Source organism: Alexandromys fortis, unplaced genomic scaffold (assembly GCF_014885135.2).
Source record: "Alexandromys fortis isolate MF-2015 unplaced genomic scaffold, M_Fortis_MF-2015_v1.1 scaffold_69, whole genome shotgun sequence".
Lineage (NCBI taxonomy): Eukaryota > Metazoa > Chordata > Mammalia > Rodentia > Cricetidae > Alexandromys > Alexandromys fortis.
In genome coordinates, this window is record NW_026067951.1 from 8,081,389 (window position 1) to 8,105,875 (window position 24,487).

Sequence of the window (24,487 nt, forward strand, 5' to 3'; positions counted from 1 at the left end):
ATTTCTGTTCTATTCATTCTTTTTTTCTTTTCTTAAGACACGATGTCAGATGGCCTGACTGACTTGATATATACTTGAAAATGTCCTTCAACTCCTCATCTTCCTGCCTCCACCTCCCGAGTGCTAGGACAGGACCAGAGGCACACATCACTCTACCGGTGTTATGTACCGTGAGAATATAACCATTGGGCTTGAGAGGCAAGCACTCTACCCACTGAGATACATCCCAGCCCTCACTGCCAGCTCTTGTAGATACAGTTCGTATATGCTAGTCATTCTTTCTTCATTGCTCCTTTGGGTTTTTCCCCATTTTTTTTCTTTTATTGAAAATAGATTATTTTTTCTCACATAATATATACTGATTATGGCTTCCCCCTCCCTCTACTCCTCCTAGGGCCTCCCCACCTCCCCTCTTATCCAGCTCCACCCCTTTTATATCTCACTAGAAAGCAAACAGGCTTCTATGGGATGGCAATAAAGCAAAGCAAAATAAAATATAATACAATCTGAAACAAAACCCAACACATCAGAGTTGGAAAAACAGAAGGAAAAGAGCACAAGAGAGGGCCCAGGAAACAGAGATCCACTCATTTACACACTCAGAATCCCACAATTATACTAAAGTGGAAGCCATAATGTATGCAAAGGACTTACAGAGTGAAAACAGAAAAGAAAAAATATATATTAAAAATAAAAGTAAAAAAATAATGAGATAATAAAAAAGGAAGGGCCCTGATATGACATTATGAGACAAGGAACCTCCAAAGATGCCGCTGAGCTTTCTGGGGACCCTCTAGTGCTGGGCATGCAGTGGACCCTAGGAGCAGCTTGTTTCTCAGTAAAGACGTCTATGGAGGAAACTAAATATTCATTTGGAAGTGATTAGCAAGCTGAGATTGCTTCTGGGCTAGAGATAGGAGCATATATCCAGTTCCTTGATTCTTAAACCCTAAAAGTCTGGCATATATCTTGACCAATCTGCTAACATAGCTTTTTCTGAGACACTGAACCTTCTGAACAAGTCCCTATTTTTTTTCAACTTCTTAGACAATTGTCAATGCCAAAAGAGTCTTTTTTTTTTTTTTACCTCTGATCTGTAAGTTTTCAATATTTTCCCTTAAATTCTCATCTTTCTCTACTTGGTGTCTTTAGTAATTTATTTTCCTAGACCCCCAACCATCTGGATCTATTTTACACCATCACATGCTGCCTCTTGTAATTAGCGCTGTTGTCTGTGTGTCCTTCGTGTCTCCCTGGCTTAGCTGTAGATGCTCAATGGTTAGGAATAAAACCTCAGAACTCTGCAGAATGCTCAGCTCAGAAATTTAGATGCTCAGGACCTATCAGTGCTTGATTGACGGCAAAGGAGTTAATTAAGCAAAAGATCTGGAGCTGTTTGTGCAGAAGAAATGGCCAAGCACGTCATCTCAGAGATTAAACACTGCCAATACCAAGAGATTTAAAGAAAGTCTATGTTATACGCAGGCATTCCCTTATAGTGACTGTAAAGATTAGAGATGAAAGGGAGCCCCTAGAAGGAGTAATGAAAAATTAGTTTCTGGGGTATTCAAATGTTTTTAAGTTTACTGTAGTCTAATGTATAGAAGTTTATTTACATACATACATAGATATAAATGATATAGGTATAGATTGAGATAATAGAGGTGTATATACATACTTATAATAATACAGCTAGGGCTCTAGAATGCTCATTTATTCTACAAATTACACATGTCTTATACCTTTCTTCATTCCATTTCATTACATCTGAACTAAAACAGAGATGTCTGATTTTATTAAAAATTGACATATACAGGTCATAATTTATAGCTTTAACTGTATAGTTATTTCATAAATTGAGGGAGAAAATTATTAACCTAGTGACAGTCTCTCACTCACACTTACCAAGCCCAGTTTATTTCCCTCCTAACTCCAAATAAAGTCACCTGAAAAATCTATCCTGAAAGTAGTGGGCAGAGCATTGTGGCCCAGCTGAGGAACTATGAGGAAAGTATGGGGAATTCCCTGCACATAGGCGCTTGCGATTTCCATAAAACAGACCCAGGAATGGCTGCCAAGGAAACGTGAGTCCTAAACTAGATTCAGATGGGTTCCTAGGAAAAGGCCTCTGCCTAACCAAACTCTCGTGTGTCTAGTTCTTGCATTCCCAACCAGCCACTATTGACAATGGAAAGTAAGGAACCTTGGTAGATATACCCACCTCAAGCGTGTGGTTAGACCTCTCACTGCTGAGCCATGATAGAAGCAATTTAGTTCCATATTGTTGATTCTTTATGTATTTGAAATATAATGAGTGCTAATTCTAAAATTCCATTTTTGCAGATAAAAAGAAACAGCAAGTGATCCAACAATCTCCAAACTATTACAAATTATGATTCTAAGCACTATAATGATTATTATCCTTGCTTTAGTGATAGATTACAGTTCTCATTGTTTCTTTATTATTTACCATGTTGATTCTTCTCCCTTTGCTGAAGTGTTTATTGCACAACCTAGTGAATTACCATTTTGTGCATCTTGAGCATTAGCCTAGGCATTATAGGTATTCTCAGGGTTCTATAATCTTAGATTCCTTCAACCCTTTGGGAAATTTTCATCTGAGCATAGGATGCTATGGATAATGAGACCCACAAGCCCAGGGCTGACTGAAAAAAACATTCCAACTTGACAGTGTGAAGTAAATGACACAAGATGACCTAGGCATGTAAAACTTAAACTATTCATTTTCCGGCACTTTCTATAGTAACAGAGGCTGTAGCTTGTATATCTGATCACTATACCCAACAAGAACCAGAATATTAAACTTCTCCCCAAAGTTCTTTGCCCTTGCAAAGGGCTAGGTAACACCTTTCCATCTTTGGTACCCTGTCTAAACCCAACGCTATGCAAAGCGTCCTGGCACCAGAGTTCTCTATCCTCACGTCACTGTCAGTCACAATACTCTGTGGAAGTACAGACTTGAAATGTCAGGATTCTGGTTTAAAAAAAAACTCAAGAGGGCTAGCTGAACTAGAGAAGCAAACACTCGACCAACCCAAACCTTTAGTAATGCTTCCTGCAGCAATTCCATACTGCCAAATTAATAACAGAAGCCTAGGGCCATTCCCATCCCCACAAGCCCTTGGAAGGCCACTGTGCGCTCAGCACTTACTGCTTCTGCTTCTCCTCAAGCGCCCACCCTCTCTGCCCCGCTGTGACCATCATGTTGCCTCACTGCATCCCCTCTCTCTCTCCCCAGACACAAAGGACATGAGCGACTTTGAGAACGAAGGATTCTTCGCCTTACATCATCGCCGCGGAGCCATCAAGCAGGCCAAAGTCCACCACGTGAAGTGCCATGAGTTCACAGCCACGTTTTTTCCTCAGCCCACGTTTTGCTCTGTCTGCCATGAGTTTGTCTGGTACAATACTTGATGTTTTCCTCTCGAGCTTCAAGATATGCATTCTGTCACTGCTAAGCACTACGAACTCTACCGTGAGGGAGGGTGAAGGGCCGAGTACTGGCGAATGGTGGTCAGTGGGCTCACCAGCACTGAAAAGGTCTAAAGAGCCTGATTCAACACAAGGTTTTTATAACGTGACTCTTGAAGAGAGGAACCCACTCCAGAGAGAGTCTTCCATGAGTTAACTTTTCTTGACTATGACAAAACACCCAAGGCTATCTATCACCTTTAGGAAGCGAAGGCTCATTTGGGCTGACAGTTTCAATAAAGTTTGCCTACCCCTTCATTTTAGGTCTAAGACAAGGCAAGACATTGAGGCAGGACAGGGCTACTCACAACACCTTAAAGTGTCCAGGAAGCAAGAGAGGAGAGAGAAAGCACCAGGGTCCCAGCATTCCTTCCAAGGGCACACTCTAGTGATCTCACTTCCTTCTGCCAGATCCCATCTCTTTATGGTTCAGTTCCTGGTTCCAAAACATTAGCACATGGCTTTGGGACATTTCCCATCCAAACCATAAGAAGGCCCAGTGGAGTTTTGTTTCTGACTAAATGAGAGGCTGCTGGTATATGAGGGAAGGAGCAGATGAGGGTGTATTGTTATTGCAAGCAGAGCTGTGAGATTTTATAGTCAACACCTTCATCATTGCAATAGCTCCACCGCTGCCTGGCTGCACTCTGCACCACACAGCACTCTCCCACGGTAACAAATGGCTGGAATGAAGCTCTTGGGTGTCTTTATCTCGGAGATCAGTGTAACCACACAGCAAAAGCTACGGTAGAGGGGAGCGAAATGATGCCTGTTTCTGCTCTCAACATCTGTGCCCGCTAAGAGATGCTGGTCCCCTCTGGCTCCTGCAGAATCATTAGTGCACAAGTTCCCACTTCATGGGGTCTCCTCAAGCCAGCAGATTAGGATGAACTTTCATTAATTGTTTTTCCTCTAATCACTCCGTCCTCCTTTGTTTTCTTTGTTTCTAATCAACAGTGCTGTTTTCTAGATAGCAGATATTCTTAGACTCTCAGAATGAGGAAATAGATACTTTACAGATAAGTGCGCTCATCTGTGTATAAGCCAAGAATGAGTGAGGGAATGACTCACTCCTAATTAAACGAGGCACTGACTTTTTTAGTGAGGAGCATAGAAATTTGTTGCTAGGAGCTTGGGATACATTTGGTCTGGAGTTGTAAACTGTTCGCTTGATAATGCAAAGATGATAAGAAAATTAATCTCATTCAATTGATTTTAAAAATTTAAGTAAAACAACATAAACTTAAACTACCTTCTTAGCAAGTGATGCATGTGGACACAGGGGAAATCCTCTGTGGTCTTAGGAATGTCAAGATCTCATTTACCTATAGACCATTTCTGCTGCGACTGTCGATGTGAACATGCATTGAAATCCCACATTGCTTTGTTACAGGGGGCTGAACAAGCAGGGCTACCAGTGCCGACGTAAGTACAAGGCATTTCCGCTGTATCCTCAGTACTCTTTGCATTGAATTGTTCCTCCAGAAATCACAAGTGGCAATTGTCTCTTTTCAGAATGTAATGCAGCAATTCACAAGAAGTGCATCGACAAAGTGATAGCCAAGTGCACAGGCTCAGCTATCAACAGCCGAGAAACCATGGTACTGGCATAGTTAGATTCCATTTCCTTACTCTCTCCACGTTTTCCAGCAAGTCATATTGGCCGCCTCACTCTCAACCTCAATAGCTACCAGAGCCTCTGGTGAAAATAAGCTGTCAGGAAACTGAGCTAAATGGATATGTGTTTTAGACCGTAATAGTTTGTTCTCCGGGTTATCTTTACTTCTTGCACCTTCAAGAGGATGTTATCATTGGTGTTCTGTTATTCCCCTAACCCTGGAATAATACTGTCCCCTAGAAGTCAAATGAGAGCCACGTGTGGAATTTTAACTTTCCAAGTGGCCATGGTAAAGAAGAAACAGACAGGGTATGGTGCCATAGGACCAGTTCAGGACACTGAGGCAGGAGGATTACAAGTTCAAGGCCTGTCAGAGGAACAAAGTGAGGTCAAGGCCAGCCTGTGTGACTCAATGGGACTCTGTCTAGAAATAAAAAGTACAAAGTTGGCTGGCAGTATGGCTTAGTAGTAGTATACTTGCCTAGCATGTGAGCAGAAGCCCTTGCTTCAGCCCTCAGTGCCACAAGAATTAACAAAGTAATCTAAAGGATAGACAAGTAAAATTCATTTTAATCATATATTTAATTGAGCCAAGTCTATTACTCTTTCAATATGTAATCAATATAAAATATTTTACACTACTTGTCCTGACCAAGTCCTCAAATCCTACTGTGTAACTTGCTCATGGTTCTCAATTCTAGCCCTTCACCCTACAGGTGTTCACTAACCCTACCCAAAAATCAGATCAGGTGTCTCCAGTTGTCATATCTGAGGCCATTGGGTCACCTCTCAACATTCAGGTGTTCCTCCATTTTGACCTAATGTTCTTTAACAGCATCGTGCAGTACCAAATGCGTGTTTCCTTAGCTCCTATTTGAAAAAAGGGTCCATATCCCCTCTTCCTGACATGGTCACCCCATCTGTCAAGATAGCCACTTCAGACATCAGCTATGAGCCTCCTGGTGCTTGGTACATGCTTTGACACATGATGCCACATGTGCCCTCACCTGGAAGAGCTGCAGGCTTCTTCAGGTACCTCAGGAAGGTGGTAGGCAGTCTGATGGCTAAATGCCCCTTGCTACACATTTTCATTACCATCGCTGTGAGCCGTACACCTAGGAGATTATGGGAAGTTGAGACCTAGGGACACACGTGCAGTCAGGTCTTCATCATTCTTTCAGTTCCACAAGGAGCGATTCAAGATTGACATGCCGCACAGATTCAAAGTCTACAACTACAAGAGCCCAACCTTCTGCGAGCATTGCGGGACCCTGCTGTGGGGGCTGGCGAGGCAAGGACTCAAGTGTGATGGTGAGTGCCGAGGGGTGGGTGTGGGTCCTGCGCATAGCCTGATGCCGCCTGTGCATCATGGTGGGAAGATGAGAGGCTTGAGAGTGGTGACCTCTGTAGTGCCCACACTGCTAGCTTTATACCCGGAATAATACATGGAAACTGTATTCATTTAAACACTGCTTGGCCCATTAGTTCCAGCCTCTTATTGGCTAGCTCTTACACATTGATCTAACCCATTTCTAGTAATCTGTGTAGCCCACGAGGTGGCTTACCAGAGAAGATCTTAACCTGCGTCTGTCCAGAGTGGGAGAATCATGGCGTCTCACTGACTCAGCTTCTTTCTCCCAGCATTCTGTTCTGTTTACTCCACCCACCTAAGGGTTGGCCTATCAAATGGGCCAAGGCAGTTTCTTTATTAATTAACCAATGAAAGCAACAGATTAGAAAGAAATCACTCCCATATCATTTCCCCTTCTTCTGTTTAAACAAAAAAGGGCTTTAACTTTAACATAGTAAAATTACATATAACAAAACAGTTATCAAGCAAGAATTACAGTTACAATATTTATATCTATTTTATCTTTTACCATAACAAAGGAAAACTATAACTATAACTAACCATTCTTCAATGCCATCAAAGACTCCAGAAGGATATAATATTACCTAAGCAAATAAGAAGTAAGAAAACTCTAGAAATGACAGAGACATCTTGCTGCCTGGACAGTCACCCAAAGTTCTTTTGTACAGTTGGGGCATCCATCTTCAGCCTTCAGGCCCATAGTATCCAGCAGAGATTTTCATCAAGCAGGAAATTCCAAAGACAGTTCAGTCACTTTCTGCCGTGTCCTGCAGAATATCTCGCAGACTCTTTCATGAATCAAGAACCCCGAAAGATCATCTCACCTTTAGGCAAGTTTAGCAGTCCTCTCTCTGCGGGTTCTCTGTGTCCATTTTATGCAACAGTCCAGGCAAGAGCAGTTTCTTGCCCAAATGGCTATCAAATTCTATAATGAGCCTCTTCGATGCCCATCTTCCTCTTGAAGTAGATTGGTGCTGCCAGGAGCAGATGTGTCTCATTGTCATGAAAAGTCCTAAGTTATTAAAATATTTTAAATGCCATATTCTACAGCCCTTGAGAGATATGAAGAATGCCTATCTGAAATATATCTCTATATATCTAGAAAATCTAACTAACATGACTACAAGCTTTACTATTATCCATTAACAACCTATATTTCCTAATTATACATTACATTTTAAATGAACTACACAATCACAATACCTTAGGCAAGAACAGAAATACATATACATATAACAAAATTGACCTTAAAATCTACACCAATGCAAATTATTCATATCTATATCATACCCCCCTTTAAATGTAAAAGAACATTTATAAACAATATTTGGGAATATGGGTGCAGTTATTTTTCTCCAAACTGCTTCCTGCTGAATGGGGGCATCGTTAATTAGGTCATTCATGGTATAACCTGTGTGCTAGTTTCATCTCAGTTGGCAATTGAGCGAAGCAATTTTTTGAGGGTGTTCACAGCAACCCTTCAGGAGGGCGTGGTCTATCATACCAAACCGGAATAGATGCAATCCACAGGGTCACATCCTCTGTGAAAACAAAAGAAGACCCTTTTCAAAGTATCATGTCCTTAGACCAAAATTTGAAGTCATAATACCCTCATGAAATCCATTTTGGTTTAGCTTGGCAGCCCATGTAATGAAATGTCTCTCTGTATTTAGCTCCTTCACAGTCAAAAAATTTAAAGAAAACACAATAATATAAAGAATCCAGAGTCTCTGTGAATTTTTCATTTTTATGTGGCTTATTTTTCTTTATTTCTCTTAATCTATAACTATCTGAACTCTGTCTCTTTAAAGACTTTACCCTTTTTTTTTAAGACATTAACTTTATTCTTTATATTCTTTTTTTTTCTCCCAAGCCTACGTACATTTATCCAACAGTGTCTGAATCTGTTCCATTGTGAATCTGTAATTTTTTTTTTACTATCCAGGAGCATTTTTTAAAATGTTAAGTAGTTCTTAAAAACTTAAGTTGCACCATGTACAGGTAATACGGTACCACCTGTGTCCTGCCCAGCCTAAACCTTAACTGTGCTGTTATTACGGTAATTATGGCAGTTCTTGCCTGAGATTAGCACAGTTCAGCTTGGTGGAGCTGAGCCACTCCTGCCTCAGAGCCATTTGGTGCCCCTAAGCCACACACAGTTCCAGGCATACAGCAGTCCACATTGCCATCAAGCAAGCTGTAGCATTTTACTCCAAATGCTCCATTTAAAAGTTCTGTCTCCTGCAGGAGCCAGACAGAGATCGCGATGGCGGCCCAGCCCAGAAAGCTGGCATTTTAAAACAGCCAGTTTTTTCCTGCCGCTGAGTCAGGAAAATTTCTTTGCAGCAAGGCACCCATAAAACAGCCAAAAGCTGTATTAAACTCTCCCCCCCCTTTTTTTTAAAGCCCTCTCAGGTTTTTAAGTGGATTTAGTCCATCATGTCTGGGTGCCAGACCTCTGTCCCCATCTTTGTGTGCCCACCAAGATGGATGCCGCCTCTGTGAGACAGATTTCCATTACCGTCCTCCTGCCCTGCCATGTCTTCATCTTCATCCTGCCATGTCTCCATCATCTTCACATCCGAGGAGAGTTCATAACTGCTCAAATTCAAAGTTTAGGCCCAGTAGCTTAAGGTCAAAATCAGGGTTCAACAGGTCAAGGTCCAACAGATCAAGGTCAAAGCTCAATAGCTCAGAGTCAGGTCAAAGATCATGACCCCATATTTCAATGTTATACTCAGTAGTCCTGGAGTGAAATGACAGCCTTCCTCTTTGACTTTGCCAAGGACTCTCCACTCTGCCCCAATCTGCTCTCTCTTAGATTCTGGGCTACCCCCATCTTAATTCTAGTAGATTGACTCGTGTGAAGCCCCTGCTCTCCTCTTTAGCATTGGTTAGTGAATTATTTCTGCTGCCTCATTAAGGAGTAAGCACGTGTGTCCCTTTGAGCAGTGAATGGCTCCGGTGAGAGGAGCTCTGGAACTTTAGCTACAGAGTACATCCTCAACTATGGCTGTGAATGCAAGTGCCCAGATGAGACAGGGCCTTCTTAGAGCAGAATTAAGATATAATGAGTATAGATTATCTTTTTATTGTATTTATATGCATGCTGCTACCATTCTCTGAATGTGGAGGTACTCAGACCTACACTGAAAAGAGAAACAAGGCATTCTTGATCTAAAATTCTCACATTTAAAAACTGAAATGCTACAACCAGGGGGTCACGAGGGCAAAAGTGTCTAATAAAGATCAGCAAAGCACCTGCCTTACCAGTGAGAGAGGAGGAGGAGGCGGGACAGTTTCTTAGCACATAAAAAGACCTTTCTGATGGCGAACTATTAAATATATTAGCCTTTTATTTTACTTTGCGGCATTTATTTCTCTTCTCTTTGAAGAGCTGGAGATGGCCTTTTAAAAGTAGATCATCCTCTTCTGTCTCCCTTTCCTTGCCTCAGTACTGTCCATGTACCTGGGGGCCCTAAGTATGGCATCTTAGCTGAGACAAGGAGAGGAGTTAGGTTTACCGATTATTACCACAGTAGTGACTGGCCAGTCAGAACTCACCTTAAGAATGCCTTGATGAGCCCCAAAGTCCTGTTTGTGTCATTTCCTACATATGACTGTTTATAAAGAAAACTTTGACATGCAGGCTTATGGAATATATTATTAATTCTTAGGTAACAATGAAGTCCAAATATCCTAGCTGTAGAAACAGAAAGGCAAATGACCATCTCGCAGTCAGGTCTCACTTCCCTGGAACCCCGGTGCCTACTCAGTAAGACAGAATTGATCTTGACAGCATGATCACAAAGCTTAGAACCTCCGTGACAGTTCCTTGGCATTGTTTCACACTGACATGCTTTGCTTTGCTCTAACATTCTTTCCTTCCCATTCCATCCCCTCCCCCTCTCCTGAGATCTGTATTTCATATACCCCCCTTCCCTCTTCTCTTTTATTCCCTCTCTTTCCCCCATTTTCCCTCCCTCCCTCCCCTTTCCCATTTCAAGGTCCATTCTTGTTTGTCATATTCCCGTTTTCTCCACCAGGACTCACATTTTTTTCTTGACTGTTCTAAGTTATCCTTTCTTGAGTTATCTTTAGTTCTCTCTCTTTGCCTTACCCTCTCCTTGCCTCATAGTCGTCTCCTTGAGTGTCCTGCCTCCCCAGCCTCTACGCTGTCTTCTTTCCTTCTCTGCCATAATTCCCATGAAAATAGTCATCCGAAGGGACTGTTTGCGATCACAGAGGTCAAGTTTCCACCTGATAGGTTAGTAACAAAGACCCATGGTGTTACAAAGGGAAGGAAGGTCTCTTCCTGAGCATCAGAGTCAAGCTTAGACCTGGCTACAGTTTTAAGGAGCAGAGTAAAATAAAAATCCCAATGTACCTAATTCTCAACTGGTGTCTTACTTACATATCTATACTCCCATCATGTGGGAAGCTGAGACAGGAGAATGTCTAGTTCAAAGCCAGCCTGGCCTGCATTGCAAGACACTGTCTCAACAGCAACAAAATAGAAGCTTTAACCCCCGCCCCCGAACAAATCCAATGTAGTTATATCAACAAGGCAGAATTTTTACTGCCAATATTAAAGTTTTTAAATATGCCTAAAAGATTTTACTTTAAATGAATTTTTGTAGCAAATGGAATTTATTTGCATAGATGATGTTTTATTTATTTTATGATGAACTATCTAGAAGAATATGGACTATTTAAAAGGTGAAGGCTGCCACAATTTCATCTTGTTCTTTTAAAATTTAGTTTTATCTGAAATTGTGTATATGTGTCTGTGTGTGTGTATGTCAGTGCATGTGAGTCCAAGTGTCCGTGGAGGTCAGAAGAGGGTATTGGATTCCCTGGAGCTGGAGTCATAGGAGGTTGTGAACTGTATGACATAGGAGCTGGGAACTAAACTAGACCCTTTACAAGAGCAGTAAGTGCTCTTAGCCACCTTCCAGTCCCACCTAGATGTTTTAGTATATGATAATGTAATGCATTATAATGATGAAAGAGAAGTTGTGCTTGCTGAACTGCAGTCACTGTGTGAAACTCTGTGCACGTGACTTGTTAATAAGCAGTGGAGACTAAGTTTGGGGTCTTAACTGCCTAATTCTACTAGTGCAATGCTTTAAGTACTTTGGTAGAAGCAAGTAACACCTGAGGTTAGAGTTCCTTTCATCTGCTGGAGCTTAGAATCTGTATGCCAGTTTTTCTAGTGTAAAGTATAAATTTTTCCAAATTTTTCCAAAAGTGGTCTTTACATGGGCTCGCGAGGACACACAAGGACAAAAGGAGGGCCACAAGGTCCCGGGATGGTGTTGTTATCAGGACTTGTGAAGCAGGGTGCTTGTAGGATGTAAGAGCTAGTAGTCCATGTAGACAGCATTAGCCCTGTAAAGAGAGCCATCAGAAAGAGAGGGACACACAGAGAGAGGGAGGGAGGGAGGGGGGAGATTGTATAAGTACCAGAGATTCTACTCAGAAACCCTTGGGACTTTTTGTTCCAGCTCATGCAAGGTCAGCTGTGACCAGGAAACACTGTCCTCCCCACTCATGTACTGACCACTTGTCATTCTTTTTCTGTGGAAAAATTAAAAACTACATCTTATAAGATGTACAAAGTTGAAGGTGTGCTCTGTTCTCTGAGCCTCTTTCTGTTAACTATGCCACAGATGTAAAGTTAAGACTTCAACTCGTATGTAAGAAATATCCTTTTCTTCATGACCTCGATATTAACTGAAGCACAATTCCAATAACTGTAGAGGTCCTCTGCCCTTCCTGTAATTGCACAATATCTGGGGGTGCATTTCTTGGGGGCCTGAAAACTGAGGCACAACCTCCATCCAACTGCCAGGTTGACATTGGCATCACCATCTAAAACCCCAGTGATGAAGTCTGTGACTTCCTTCCGATGGCATCTGTGGAATATGGTCTGATTTCATCAAATCTGAGGTCAGTGCTTAGGTCCAGTCTCTCTAGAGTCACTACTATAACTTCTCCTGACATCGCAACCCATCAAATTGCTTTTTTCACTCCTGGGTCTACAGTTGCTTGAATTGCCCTTCTAAAATGCCATTCAGACTCTGAGTTCTGTTCACAGGAGACTTAGCCATCCTGGATGCCCCACCCCCAGTAGCCAGGGCTCAGACCTACACTCTCATTGCTTGGCCCCATTATCACTAGTCAGGAAGTTTATTAACAAAGAGGCCATGATCTCCTGCCCACTCCTATCCCCTCACTTACACAAGTACCACCTCATCCCTATCCATTCCCCTTCTTCAGGCTGAGGCCGAAACTTAAACTTCACCCCAAAGAGCAGAGAAACTCCACCAGTGGAGCTGGGAAAGGGGGTACTTAGTCTCCAGACTGGAGTGGAAAGGCACCCTCTTCTCTCCTAGTATTTTCTAGTCAATAGACCCATCCATAGATGATTCAACCGAACCAATGTCAGCTTAGGGCTTCTATCCACAGTCCATCTCAGATGCAATGCCAACCACAGACTTTCTTGCCTAGAAATGAGATTGTAATGCTCCCTCAAGAACATGTCACTGTAGAGCCCCCAGGGCTTCTTTTCCTGCTCCTCACCGGCTGCGTTCTTCCTTTCAGCATGTGGTATGAACGTCCATCACCGATGCCAGACAAAGGTCGCCAACCTCTGTGGTATAAACCAGAAGCTAATGGCTGAAGCACTAGCAATGATTGAAAGCACCCAACAGGTGAAGCAGACAAGGGGCTGTTGAGATTCTCCCTGTGTCCACTCAACAAGGGCCACTCAAGTACAGGATGTCCCAGGGTGTCCTTCTAAAGTCTTGCCTCTCTCTTTTCATCTTCCTGCCCATATTGCCACCTTTGAGATGCTTACTGCCTTCATGCATCTATGGGACTATTTACAATATCTTAAACTCTTCCTAGAATTCATTAAAATTATTGAGGATTTAATAATATAAATTATAATATTTGATATATATTTAATANAGCTCCAGGGGTGAGCTCCAGTAAATGAACTCCCCTATAATAATATAAAAGTATTGAGCCAAATATCTAAATATTAGAACTACCTACAAAGCTGGAGGAAAAGGATCTGCTTCCTGGAATCATCTTCAGAATTCTCTCAGGACGCTGAGTCTAGGTGACTTCTGCCTGGCCATTTACACCTTGTCAGGGGTTCAATTCCCATCTCTTAGAACCAGTTCTCGTTGAGGCTTGGAATTACCTTCTATAGAAGCTTCTTCATCATTGACCTTCTTTCCTGCCCTTACTTGTTATGGAATGAGTTCACTTGTATGGAAGATTCCAGCTAGTCCCCTTGAAAGGTGAAAAGGAGCTAAGTTCCTGCTGCTGATGCATTAAATGCTATAGATGCTTGCAAGACAAAGAATCCTAAGGGAAGAAAAGCTTTGGCTGTCCGGCTCATTTAAACGTCTTGAATGTCCTTTGTCCCGGGGACAAGCACAGCACACTTTCTGTGAGGGGGAGATGGTGGCAACTACAGGTGGTTGGGCTCACTGACCCTGTTTTTATGGTGCAGGCTCGCTCCTTAAGAGATTCAGAACACATCTTCCGAGAAGGCCCAGTTGAAATCGGTCCCCCATGCTCCATCAAAAATGAAACCAGGCCACCGTGCGTACCCACACCTGGGAAAAGAGGTAGCTATCACCGTGGTTGACTGGCAGTCAGTGGCAGCCACTTGTTCTGATCAACCTGACCCTGTGTTCTCTGGATTTGAGTTTTTCATGATAAGCTTCCTTTTTCTCTATTTTAAGATTACAGATCCAATTACAAACTTTGAAGTCCCTATTTTTTTTCTCAGCTGAAAATACATTCATTTCTCATACAATACATCCTGATTACAGTTTCTCCTCCTTCTATTCCTCTTTTTAAGAGTAAAACCAAAATGCTCCGAACTCGGAGTTCTTTGTGAGGGGGTTGCTGGTAGGGGAGTGTGTGTCTAGAATGTCACTTCCTACCCATGTTAAATGGTTTTGCAGACATTAATCTTCTGTAAAGCAAGATGAGGAGGGGGGCATCAGTGTTGTTCGAGACTCTTCTATGAGGTTTCAAGACAGGAAGGAAAAGAGTCAGGCCTTCAGCCTTAACCTTTGCCTTGTGCCTACTGCTTAAAAGAACTGCAAGGGAAAATACACCTGTGTGATTCTGGGAACTGAGTCCTATCAGCAAACATTATCAAATATGTTCTTTGGACTAAGAGAATATTAAATAAGTTATCTCTATGTCTGTCTCTCTCTCTTCATACATAGCCTTTGATTGAGTCTAGCCTTTCTCAAGTTAGACCATTTCTCAGGCCATTGACTAGAAACAGAGGCAAAGTCCATACCCAAAATGGCAGATTTACAGACAGCTGGAGAAGTGTTAAACTGAATTAGACTGAATCTCAGAATGAGACATGAGAATTAAAAAAAAAATGTATGGGTATCCTAAGTGACTACAGTAAACATAGCCATTCCTGTTTAACAACTATTCGCCATTTGCAGAACCCCAGGGAATTTCCTGGGAGTCCCCTTTGGATGGAATGGATAAAACGGACCATCCACCAGACCGTCCTCCTGAACCTGAAGTGAACGTGCCAAGAGCCTCTCTGCAGCTGAAACTGAAGATTGATGACTTTGTCCTGCACAAAATGTTGGGGAAAGGGAGTTTTGGCAAGGTATGCTCTCAAGGACTCCAGACTAAAGCCCCTAGTAGGTGATGCTAAATTCCTAGGACTAGACGGTGTGGGTGCATGCCAAGAGAGCACCCCCAATGTGTTGGGAACGAACAGAGAGCACCCAGCATTAACTGGGAAGCTGAGTGATTCTGTGTTAATAGCAGCCTCTGTTTTCTGGCTATTTGGCCCCAACGCTGTTTGCTTTAAGTCCACATATATCACATGCTCTTGAGTTTGACATCTTTGAGCACCAAAGAATCTAGGAAGTGGCCATGTTCATTCTGGTTCTGTTGTTGTTGTTGTTGTTTTTATTGCTTATTCCCCGTGCCTAGAGTATTGCCCAGTAGCTTCAGGTGACCTTAATACCCATTTAAAGGCCCATCTCCAAACGTTTTCACACTCAGAAGTGCTAGGGCCAAGATTTCACCTTGGCTCATAAAGAGGAGAAGGGAGAAGACACAGCTCGGGCACTAACGCTGTAGTTAGGGGAAGTCTTAGAAAATGTACCTTGGGGAAAGTCCCTGTTCCCTACCCTTCTTGCCACTCACAGGGCAGGGATAGGGGAAATAACTTGCCTCTGTCAGTCATAGAGAGCAAGTACAGGCTGAGGAAAGGAAAACTGAGAGAAAGGAGATGAAGAAAAAGCAGCATCCTCAGGCCCGAGAGATAGTTGGTGAAGCACTTGAGTTGCAAGCTGAGGGGCCCACGTTCAGTTTCCAGAACCCACATGCAAACATCAGGTTTGGTGGCAGGTGCTTGTCATCCAAGCACTAGAAGCAGAGAGACCAGAAGATCCCTTGGGCTCACTGGCCAGCCAGCCTAGCCAGTTTAGTCTGCCCCAAGGAAACAAGAGACCCTGTCTCAACAAAACAAAACGAGACAGACAGCTCCTGAGGAACAGCGTGTGAGGCTGACCTCTAGACTCCCCTGTCACGCTCCGCAGTGCATGCAAACTCGCGGACACTTAAAGAAAATTCAGTCATTGGTGACAACAGAAAATTTCCAAGTTAATGACTATAAAGGGGGACATGATAAAATATAGGCTTTTGGGTATCTTCAACATTATGGATATGTAATTTATTACTACAGTTCCTAGCTATTTTTAAAGCGTTAGACAGAACTCCTAGGAAAATTTTAACCAAGGGCCACTCTCCCATGACTGCGGGAATCCAAAGCCAGCTAAGCACCTGCTGACCAGATTTTGGCAGCAGTGTCTCCCCAGTTTACTTAACAGTAAACAGGTTCAAGTGTACTGGAGTCTCCACCATGGCTGAGTCATACTGTGTTCCGACACGTTTGCATTTGAACGCTAATGTGTTTTCTTCTCACAAAACCTACTCTGCCCTGCAAGTAGTAGCTGGGATCCATGAACTCTTTTCAGTTCCACAATGATGCAGACCACAAGAGTTCTTTCAGTGTTAATCTGAGTGCAATAGGCAATTTTACAGCCTATCTTTATTATCATTTAGCAGCAATTAATGCGCAATTGTAACCTGATACAAAAATGGAAAGGGCATTATGTAGAAGGCAATTGCCTTCTTGGCTCTTAGTTTATGGCTGGTTTTAGGACGGGCTGCTAAAAGAAACAATTACCAACAGAGGACTTTTGTTAATGAAATGTTTATCTCTTTTTGTTCCCTTGTGGATCTCTACATTTGAACAAAGTTAATAAGCTAAACATACATGTCTTGGCAAGTATCCCTGGGGACATCCTGGATTCTCTCTAGGTACCTCCCTACTCTGCGGAATGCATGGTGCCGCTTTGCCCTGAGATGCCAGACCCTGCACACTGAGAAGGCAGAACCCCAGCTGACCCATTTCTCTTAGAATACTGAGAGTTCTCAAGAGTTTTCATTTCATAATTTTTCTGGCTCTCTGTGGAAAACATGGCTTCTAACCAAAATGGTAGTCTGCTATGGTTTCCAATCTGCTTTTAAGCCAGTGCTAACAAATTACATATTTTCTGGCCATATCAACACCATGTATGAGTCTGAGTTCTCATTCAAACTCCAATCACTCTACCGAGCGATAGGTCAGAGTCAACTGTGTATCTCTTTTTTAAAACAAAACAAACAAAAGACCCCCAAGGTTTCAGGTGATCCAGGCTGATCTCAAACTCACTGCACAGCAGAAGAATGACCTTGAACTCCTAATCTTTCTGCTTCCACCTCTGCAATGCTGAGATTACAAGATTGCAGGCCATGCCTGGTTTTTTGAAGTGCTGAGGATCGAACCCAGGACTTTCTACATGCTAAGTAAGCAATCATGTTACCAACTGGTCTACATTCCCAGCACTACACGCATAATATCATTTTATTAAACCTAGACCCTTGCATTTGCAGTGGCACCATTGCGTTCAGCCCCATTGCATTTTCAGTTTGGCGCCATTGCATTTTCAGTTCAGCACCATTGCATCCAGTTCAGCACCATTGCATTTTCAGTTCAGCTCCATTGAATTTTCAGTTCGGCACCACTTATTTTGACATTTTCTAAAAGTCAGTAAAAGAAACAAAATGGTCAGAGTTTTTGTAGCTCCCAGGGCTTGGGAGATGGCACAGTGCTTAAGAATATGTATTGCTCATACAAAGGACTGGCATTCAGTTCTTGGCACCTACGTCTGGCACTCACTACTGCCTGTAACTCCAGCTCCAGAGTCTCTGGAGGCCTCTTCTGGGCTCCTTGGGCACTTGCAACACACACACACACACACACACACACACACACACACACTCATCCATACCACACATTAACAAACAAAAATGCAATGGTGCCACTGAAAATGCAAGGGTCTAGGTTTAATAAAATATTATGCGTGCAGTGCTGGGAATGTAGACCACTTGGTAACATGATTGCTTACTTAGCATGCAGAAAGTCCCGGGTTCGATCCTCAGCACTGCAAAAAAACAGGCATGGCCTGCAACCTTGTAATCTTAGCATTGCAGAGGTGGAAGCAGAAAGATTAGGAGTTCAAGTTCATGTGACATCACGGTTTTAAAATGATACAAAAGCTTTTATGTCTTTCATTTGGAAAGCATTTTACAGCTGCTGAATCACTCCACTCCATCATGGCTCACCTGAGGGTCACCATAGTCCTGTGAATCAGTGAATAAGGAAGCCCCACACCCAACCCTTTAAAGCTGGGAAACAAAAGCCCAAAGAGGTCAATGGCTTTCTCACATGCTCAGAGCTACATAAATGCCGTGTCCTTTCAACTGCCAAGAGTCCTCTCCTGTCTGCTTCACAAGTCTAAAATTGTTTACACTCTCCGTTATATGGCATCTGGTGTCTGGTAACATCTGAGACAGGAAATCAAATGGGAAAATAAACTCTGGGGTTAGATCATCCCCAAAGTAATTCCATGAATTTGAGCAAGTTATACCTATCAATATCATTGATACCTATCCTGCAGTGTTCAGAACTAGGAGTTGTTCTGAGTCCTATTGTGTAGCTCAGTATAGTCTCAAACTCATCATGTAGCCAAAGATGACCTTTGACTTCTGATTTCCCCATCCTTCCTTCACCCCCCAAATGCTAAGATTAAAGACATACACCGTATTTGGTCTCTGAAGTGCTTCTTACATTCTAGGCAAGCACTCTACTGGTCGAGCTACAACCCAGCTTCATGATTCTCATGCGTTAGAATAACCTTCCAAGCTGAACTGTGGTGGTACATGCTTTTAATCCCAGCACTTGGAAGGCAGAGACAGGTGGATCTCTGTGTTCAAGGCCAAGCTGGTTCCAGGACAGTCAAGACTACGTAAAGAGAAACCCTGTCTCAAAAAAAAAAAAAAAAAAAAAAAAAAAAAAAANAAAAAAAAAAAAAAAAAAAAAAAAAAAAAAAAAAATAATAGTAAAGAAAATCACCGCCAAATGCATAGCAGTTTTGTGAAACCTTTGGAAAAGTAGGATGATCTGAAACTTTTAAGTGATATCCTAAACAGTTAGACACTATCCAGGACAGAGACCAGAGGCCTTTCTTTTCCCCTCCTGGCACAGATCTCTCCTAAACCCTGTTTTGTCTTTTTTAATATGTGAAAAATCCATATTCTAAAACCAAGTTGCTGCCTCGCTTCCTTCTAGGTCTTCCTAGCAGAGTTCAAGAGAACCAATCAATTCTTCGCAATTAAAGCCCTAAAGAAGGATGTGGTGTTGATGGATGATGATGTCGAGTGTACCATGGTGGAGAAGAGGGTTCTGTCCTTGGCTTGGGAGCATCCGTTTCTCACTCACATGTTCTGCACATTCCAGACCAAGGTATGCTTCTCTTATGCTCTAAGGATTCTAATCGGATTCCTTTTCTCTGCCAATTAAAGAATTAAAATGTGTGGAAAGTCCAGAGATCAACAGGGAGCAGCAGAGGAATCTCAAACCCAGTAGGCAGAATCATCAGTTGAACAACGGCTTTCCCTGAAGTTGATCAAACACAGACACACAGAGAAAAAGACCCTCCGCAAAGCAGAAGCAGACTGGGAACTCGAAAATCCAGACTCTTCGCAGGGCCTGGAGATTTTTAAGTCTCCAAAGGGTCTTTCTCCCCTGATTTAGGGTTAGTTCGTTTATTGTATAAACTGTTTTGCAAACACATCTTGATGGAGCCTTGAACTTGGTGAGTCAGTCCATCAGCAGGGTACCGGCAAGCGGGAGAAGAAGCCCACAAGAGACCTTTGCTTTAAACTTCTCAGGTCAGGAAGTTGAGGAAGAGGCCTGCCATCTTGGAAGGTCGTGACCTTTAGTACCTAGCCATGGCTCCTCTCCCTGTCTGTCTGCCTACCAGGGCATTTGTATAACTCCACCTTCTGCGCAGACTCACTTTCTATCCCTTTGTTTGACAAGTGCTGCCTCTCGGGTGGCTTCCAAATGCAGAGAAATGGGGTAGTGTCTTCACGTTGTTCTCACCACTCAGACTGGCCTCCTTATGTCCGTCTCAGAAAGTTTCATGGCTTCTAAGCACCACGGAAGCATGACTTAAATTATAAAGGTTGTATGCAGGGAGAGACACCTGCTGCCAGGTCTGTCTCTATGCACATCATTTGTTTTGATTTAATTTGTTATAAGGACCAGGCTCCTGCATGGTGTTCCACTCTTTAGTCTGCTGCACATGTATTTCAAGGAGCAAAAAGAAGGGAAAACAGATAAAAACTAATAATCACTATTGAATGAAATGAGATTTACACCCTGGCAATGCTGAAGCATGCATGAGCAGCCCTTATATGGCGGGTCCGTTGAACTTGTCCATATTGTGTTTCATGATCTAAGTTGATGAGGACAACCAACCAGGTCTCTTCCTCAAGAGGGCACCAGATCTCATAAAGACTATCAGAAAAGGTGAGGTGTTAGTATGAGTTTGTGGGTGAGAGAGGTGGAACAAGGTGGACACTGGCCCTCCCTTATGCTAACTTTCTCTGAAGTTGCTCCCATTCCTAGGAAACTCTGTCCCCATCACCTTTTCTCTTATGGACAAAACCTCAATTGTGTTTTTCTGACTCATAGCATTCTAGGGAATTTGGAAGGCTCTCAAAGATTTATAATCCTACCCTGGATAGTCTCACCATTATTACTCTAAAGCCTATCATTCTAGACTTTTCCTCACCCCCATGAGCTCCTTCAGAGAAGTAACAACCCACTGTAAATACCCACCAGTTTATAACCTCCATTTTTAACATCTTGTTGTATTCATTTCCTCAAATATGTGATTATTGCTCAACATATCCAGACTAAAGCGAAGACTTACTGAGCAGACCTATGTCTGAAGCACTGTGGGGCCTACTGGCCCCAAAGCATCCCCTACTTTATAAGACAGTGCTGATACTGTTACCAGAGAAACTGGGCCTTCCTTTTGGAGTTCTTAGTCTCATTAATAAAAGAATTTTAAGAGGACTCAGAAAACAGCCCAAGGACCAGTTTAATCATCTTTGGAAGAAGAACAACAAGGCGGGCAAGCTGTAAATTTTAGCAGTTGCCTGTAGAAGGGAGACGGAGAAGAAGAGAGGAAATCGTGCAGGAATAAGAAATAGTTTATTCTAGAACCAAATTTGAGTGACTGTGGCCCAGGAAACAAGGAGCCAGCTTAATGTTCCCAACAAAGAAGCAAATTCATGGAGCTTTATAGTAGCAGAACAAAGAAAATCATCAAGACATTTCTTTTAAAATACATTGATTGGAACAATAGAGAGGTAATTACAGCACAATTGAGGGGGGATGTGGAATGTCTCCTATAGGCCTCAAATGCTATCAGACAGCATCCTCTGCCCTCCCATTGGTGGAGAACAGGGTTTTGTGAAGTTAATGCATTTGTAAAGGCTTATATCTATTTGTAGAATGTTAGGTCCGATACACAGGTGGGGAAGCAAGGGTTCTTCAGAAGCTAGAGACAGTCCCAAAGATGCTTTAATTAGGCTGTCAGATCAGCAACATGCCAAACTCTTCATAGCCACTGAAGTTTTTGTTGTTGTTTTGTTTGTTAGTAATTTTAGCTATGAAGGTCAGCAAGCAGACACATGGTAGGAGGGACCAGGCCTCAGGGAATGAGTGAGAAATGCCCAGGGAAATCATTATGACAGGGTCTGAAAGAATAAGAGAAGGAAGAAGGGAAACAATGTTTTTCTGAGTTAAGACTAAGGAAAGGGATCAGGCTCAGCAGTGACAGGAGCCAGAAGGCCTACAGGCTGTTCCAGAAGGGCCCCTCTGAAAGGAAAAGGCGGTCATCAGCCCTGCCCACTCCCCAGATTGGTTTCTTGATGCATCAGACTTCTGGGGGTGTAGGTCTCCCTCCTGGTCAGGTGATCAACAACAGAGACAGTCAGATTAACTCTCAAAAATAAAACAATATTATATGATGCTTTGGGTAGTCAGAAGGTCAGTTCTCCACCCAGGCCCCTCCTTTTCATATGATGATCTAAATCCTAAGGAGGTGCCTTACTTTCTAGCACCAGGGAGACAGGAGGGGGGTCCGAAGTCAAGCATGCCCCAGGTGGTTCTCCATGCCTCAAATAATGCAACCTAGCTACCTGACCACAGCTCCAAGCTTGTAATACTAAATCAGAATACAGATCTGAAGTGGCAGATCCAGAAGAAACCGGATATTAGAACTTGAAACACAGAAAGGACAGGAAGTTGGGCCTGGCAGGTATGGGGGTGCGGAAAGTTTGAAGGGGAAATGATAAGGCTCTAAAGCAGTGGTTCTCAACCTTCCTAATGCCCGGTGACCTCTAACACAGTTCCTCGTGTTGTGGTGACCTCGAACCTTAAAATTATTTTCGCGGCTACTTCACAACTGTAATTTTGCTCCCTTTATGAAACATAATGTAAATACCTGATATGCGGGATTTCTAACACGCGGCCCCTGTGAAAGGTCATTTGACCCCCAAAGAGGATAAGGACTTATGATCCAAGGGAAAGTAACAAGGAGGGTGAGATTCCTGATAGTGAGTGTTAGAAATTTCCTAACAGCATCTTCCTGTTTGTCTGGGTGATGTAGGTATGTTACCCGAAATCAGAGCCACAGACTGTCCCTCTCTCCCAGGGGAAGCCCCAAACTGCTGTCTACCCTGGGAGTGTTGTCATGGCACTTTTCCCATTGCGTTTTTTTCTGAAAAGTGCGTGTGTGTGTGCATACGTGTGTGTGTGCATGCATGTGTGTGTATCATATGCACATGTGTGTGGCTTATGTACATATATGTGTAGGTGTGTGCAGATGCCAATGCTCCTGGCTACGTGTGGAGGACAGAGGAGGCTGTTCAGTGTTCTGTTCTTTCACTCTCTGCCCTGTTTCCTCAGAACAGGGTCTCTCACTGAATCTGGAGCTAGTTTGTCTCTTCAATCCTCTGGTCTCTGCCCCACCAGTCCTCTAGCACAGGCTTGATTTTTTTACATAGGTGCTGGGGATTTGAACTCAGGTCCTCATACTTGTGCAACAAGCCTTCTTATCCACTGAGCTCTTTCCTCAGCCCCTTGATTTTATTTTTATCTCTAAGAGTATATTTGTAGTAAATGGGTGAAATAAAAACTGAGGCCTCCCTTTTATAAAGGATGGTGGTATATAATTTGTGCCACCTACTTCCTGTGGCAAACTGCCAGTTACCCTCCAAACAGCCTTCCAGGGATGCTTGAACTTCAAGATTAATTTAGCATCTTTTATATGCATATATAGCATATGCATCTAGTCCCCTGTGGGAATGCATGTATATTTCCTGTGTGAATGTTGGAACTTTTCACGAGGATACTGCTCAGTTTGTCTATCAGAGCCACAAGTCAATATTTTTCAGATTCCATGCAGTTTTGATACTTTAATGTAGCATGATTAATAAAAACCCAGAGACAGATATTAGGGTTCAACCTGAAGACCAGGAAAGCAAAGCAGCCAGCCACTGGCTCTTAACACTACCTTGTCCAAAAATGGTGATCCTGCCTCCAGGAGCCCTCAGAATGAGACTGAGCCTGAAACCTGTCACAGTGCTGGAATCAAAGGTGTTTACCACTACTGCCTGGTTTCTATGGCAAACTAGTGTGGTTACTGGGATAAAGATGTGTGTCACCACTGCCTGGTCTGTAGAGCTGATCAGTGCAGCTGTTTTACTCTCTAATCTTCAGACAAACTTTGTTTATTAAAATACAAAATGAAATATCACTACACATTAACAAGACCTGAGAAAAGTGATTGTACCAGCATCTCCCTGGCCGCAAAAAAAAAAAAAAAAAGACGGAAACGGTGGCCAAGAATCTGCACATCAAATGTAAATGTGCCTGGTTCACTTGGATTTTAAGGACTTGAGTCCTTTAAGAAAAAGATAAAAGAAAGAAAAGAAGAAAAGCTGTCATGACACCGAAAGCCGCAGGACCCTGAGCTTTTGAGATGTCCTGATTTATTTTTCAGACCTTGCCCTGTCAAACAAAGTAACTAAGTGCCCCACGTCAAGGAAGAAGCACAAAAGAATCTTCCAGATTAATTTTCTTGACCCTTGATCAAGATGACTTCATATTCCCATCAACCTCTGACATAAGCCATTGGCCCCACAGTACAATAGCGTTGAGGGTTGTGACTGACAGAGGTAAAGAAAAGAATGGCTTTTAAATTATCTGATTTACCTTTTGTTTACATTTCTGTATTATTCCTTAATATTGGTATTTCCTGTGCCTAATATGGAAGTCCACAAGGCACACTCCCTCCTCAGTATGTTCTTTAATGTGTGCAAGCGTGTGACTCTGATCTTAACCCTGTGTGGAGCTGAGTGGGTTAATGTTAGAGCGCTTGCCTGGCACACACAAGGCCCTGGGTTCTCTCTTCAGCAGAAAGGGAAAAATAAAAATAAAGGAAGATGCAAAGGAGAACTAGAAGGAGGGA

The 24,487-nt window shown here is 42.7% G+C and overlaps 1 protein-coding gene across 1 annotated transcript in view; it reads left to right on the top strand.

Annotated features, from left to right (window-relative positions):
• Positions 1 to 24,487, top strand: part of Prkcq (protein kinase C theta) — a 134,705-nt gene that overhangs the window by 66,111 nt on the left and 44,107 nt on the right. Inside the window, exons 5-12 of the mRNA XM_050150573.1 lie at positions 3,260 to 3,422; positions 4,886 to 4,917; positions 5,008 to 5,093; positions 6,292 to 6,421; positions 13,089 to 13,198; positions 14,011 to 14,128; positions 14,975 to 15,147; positions 19,228 to 19,401. Of these exons, the coding sequence (XP_050006530.1) occupies positions 3,260 to 3,422; positions 4,886 to 4,917; positions 5,008 to 5,093; positions 6,292 to 6,421; positions 13,089 to 13,198; positions 14,011 to 14,128; positions 14,975 to 15,147; positions 19,228 to 19,401 (986 nt within the window). The remainder of the gene's footprint in view (positions 1 to 3,259; positions 3,423 to 4,885; positions 4,918 to 5,007; positions 5,094 to 6,291; positions 6,422 to 13,088; positions 13,199 to 14,010; positions 14,129 to 14,974; positions 15,148 to 19,227; positions 19,402 to 24,487) is intronic.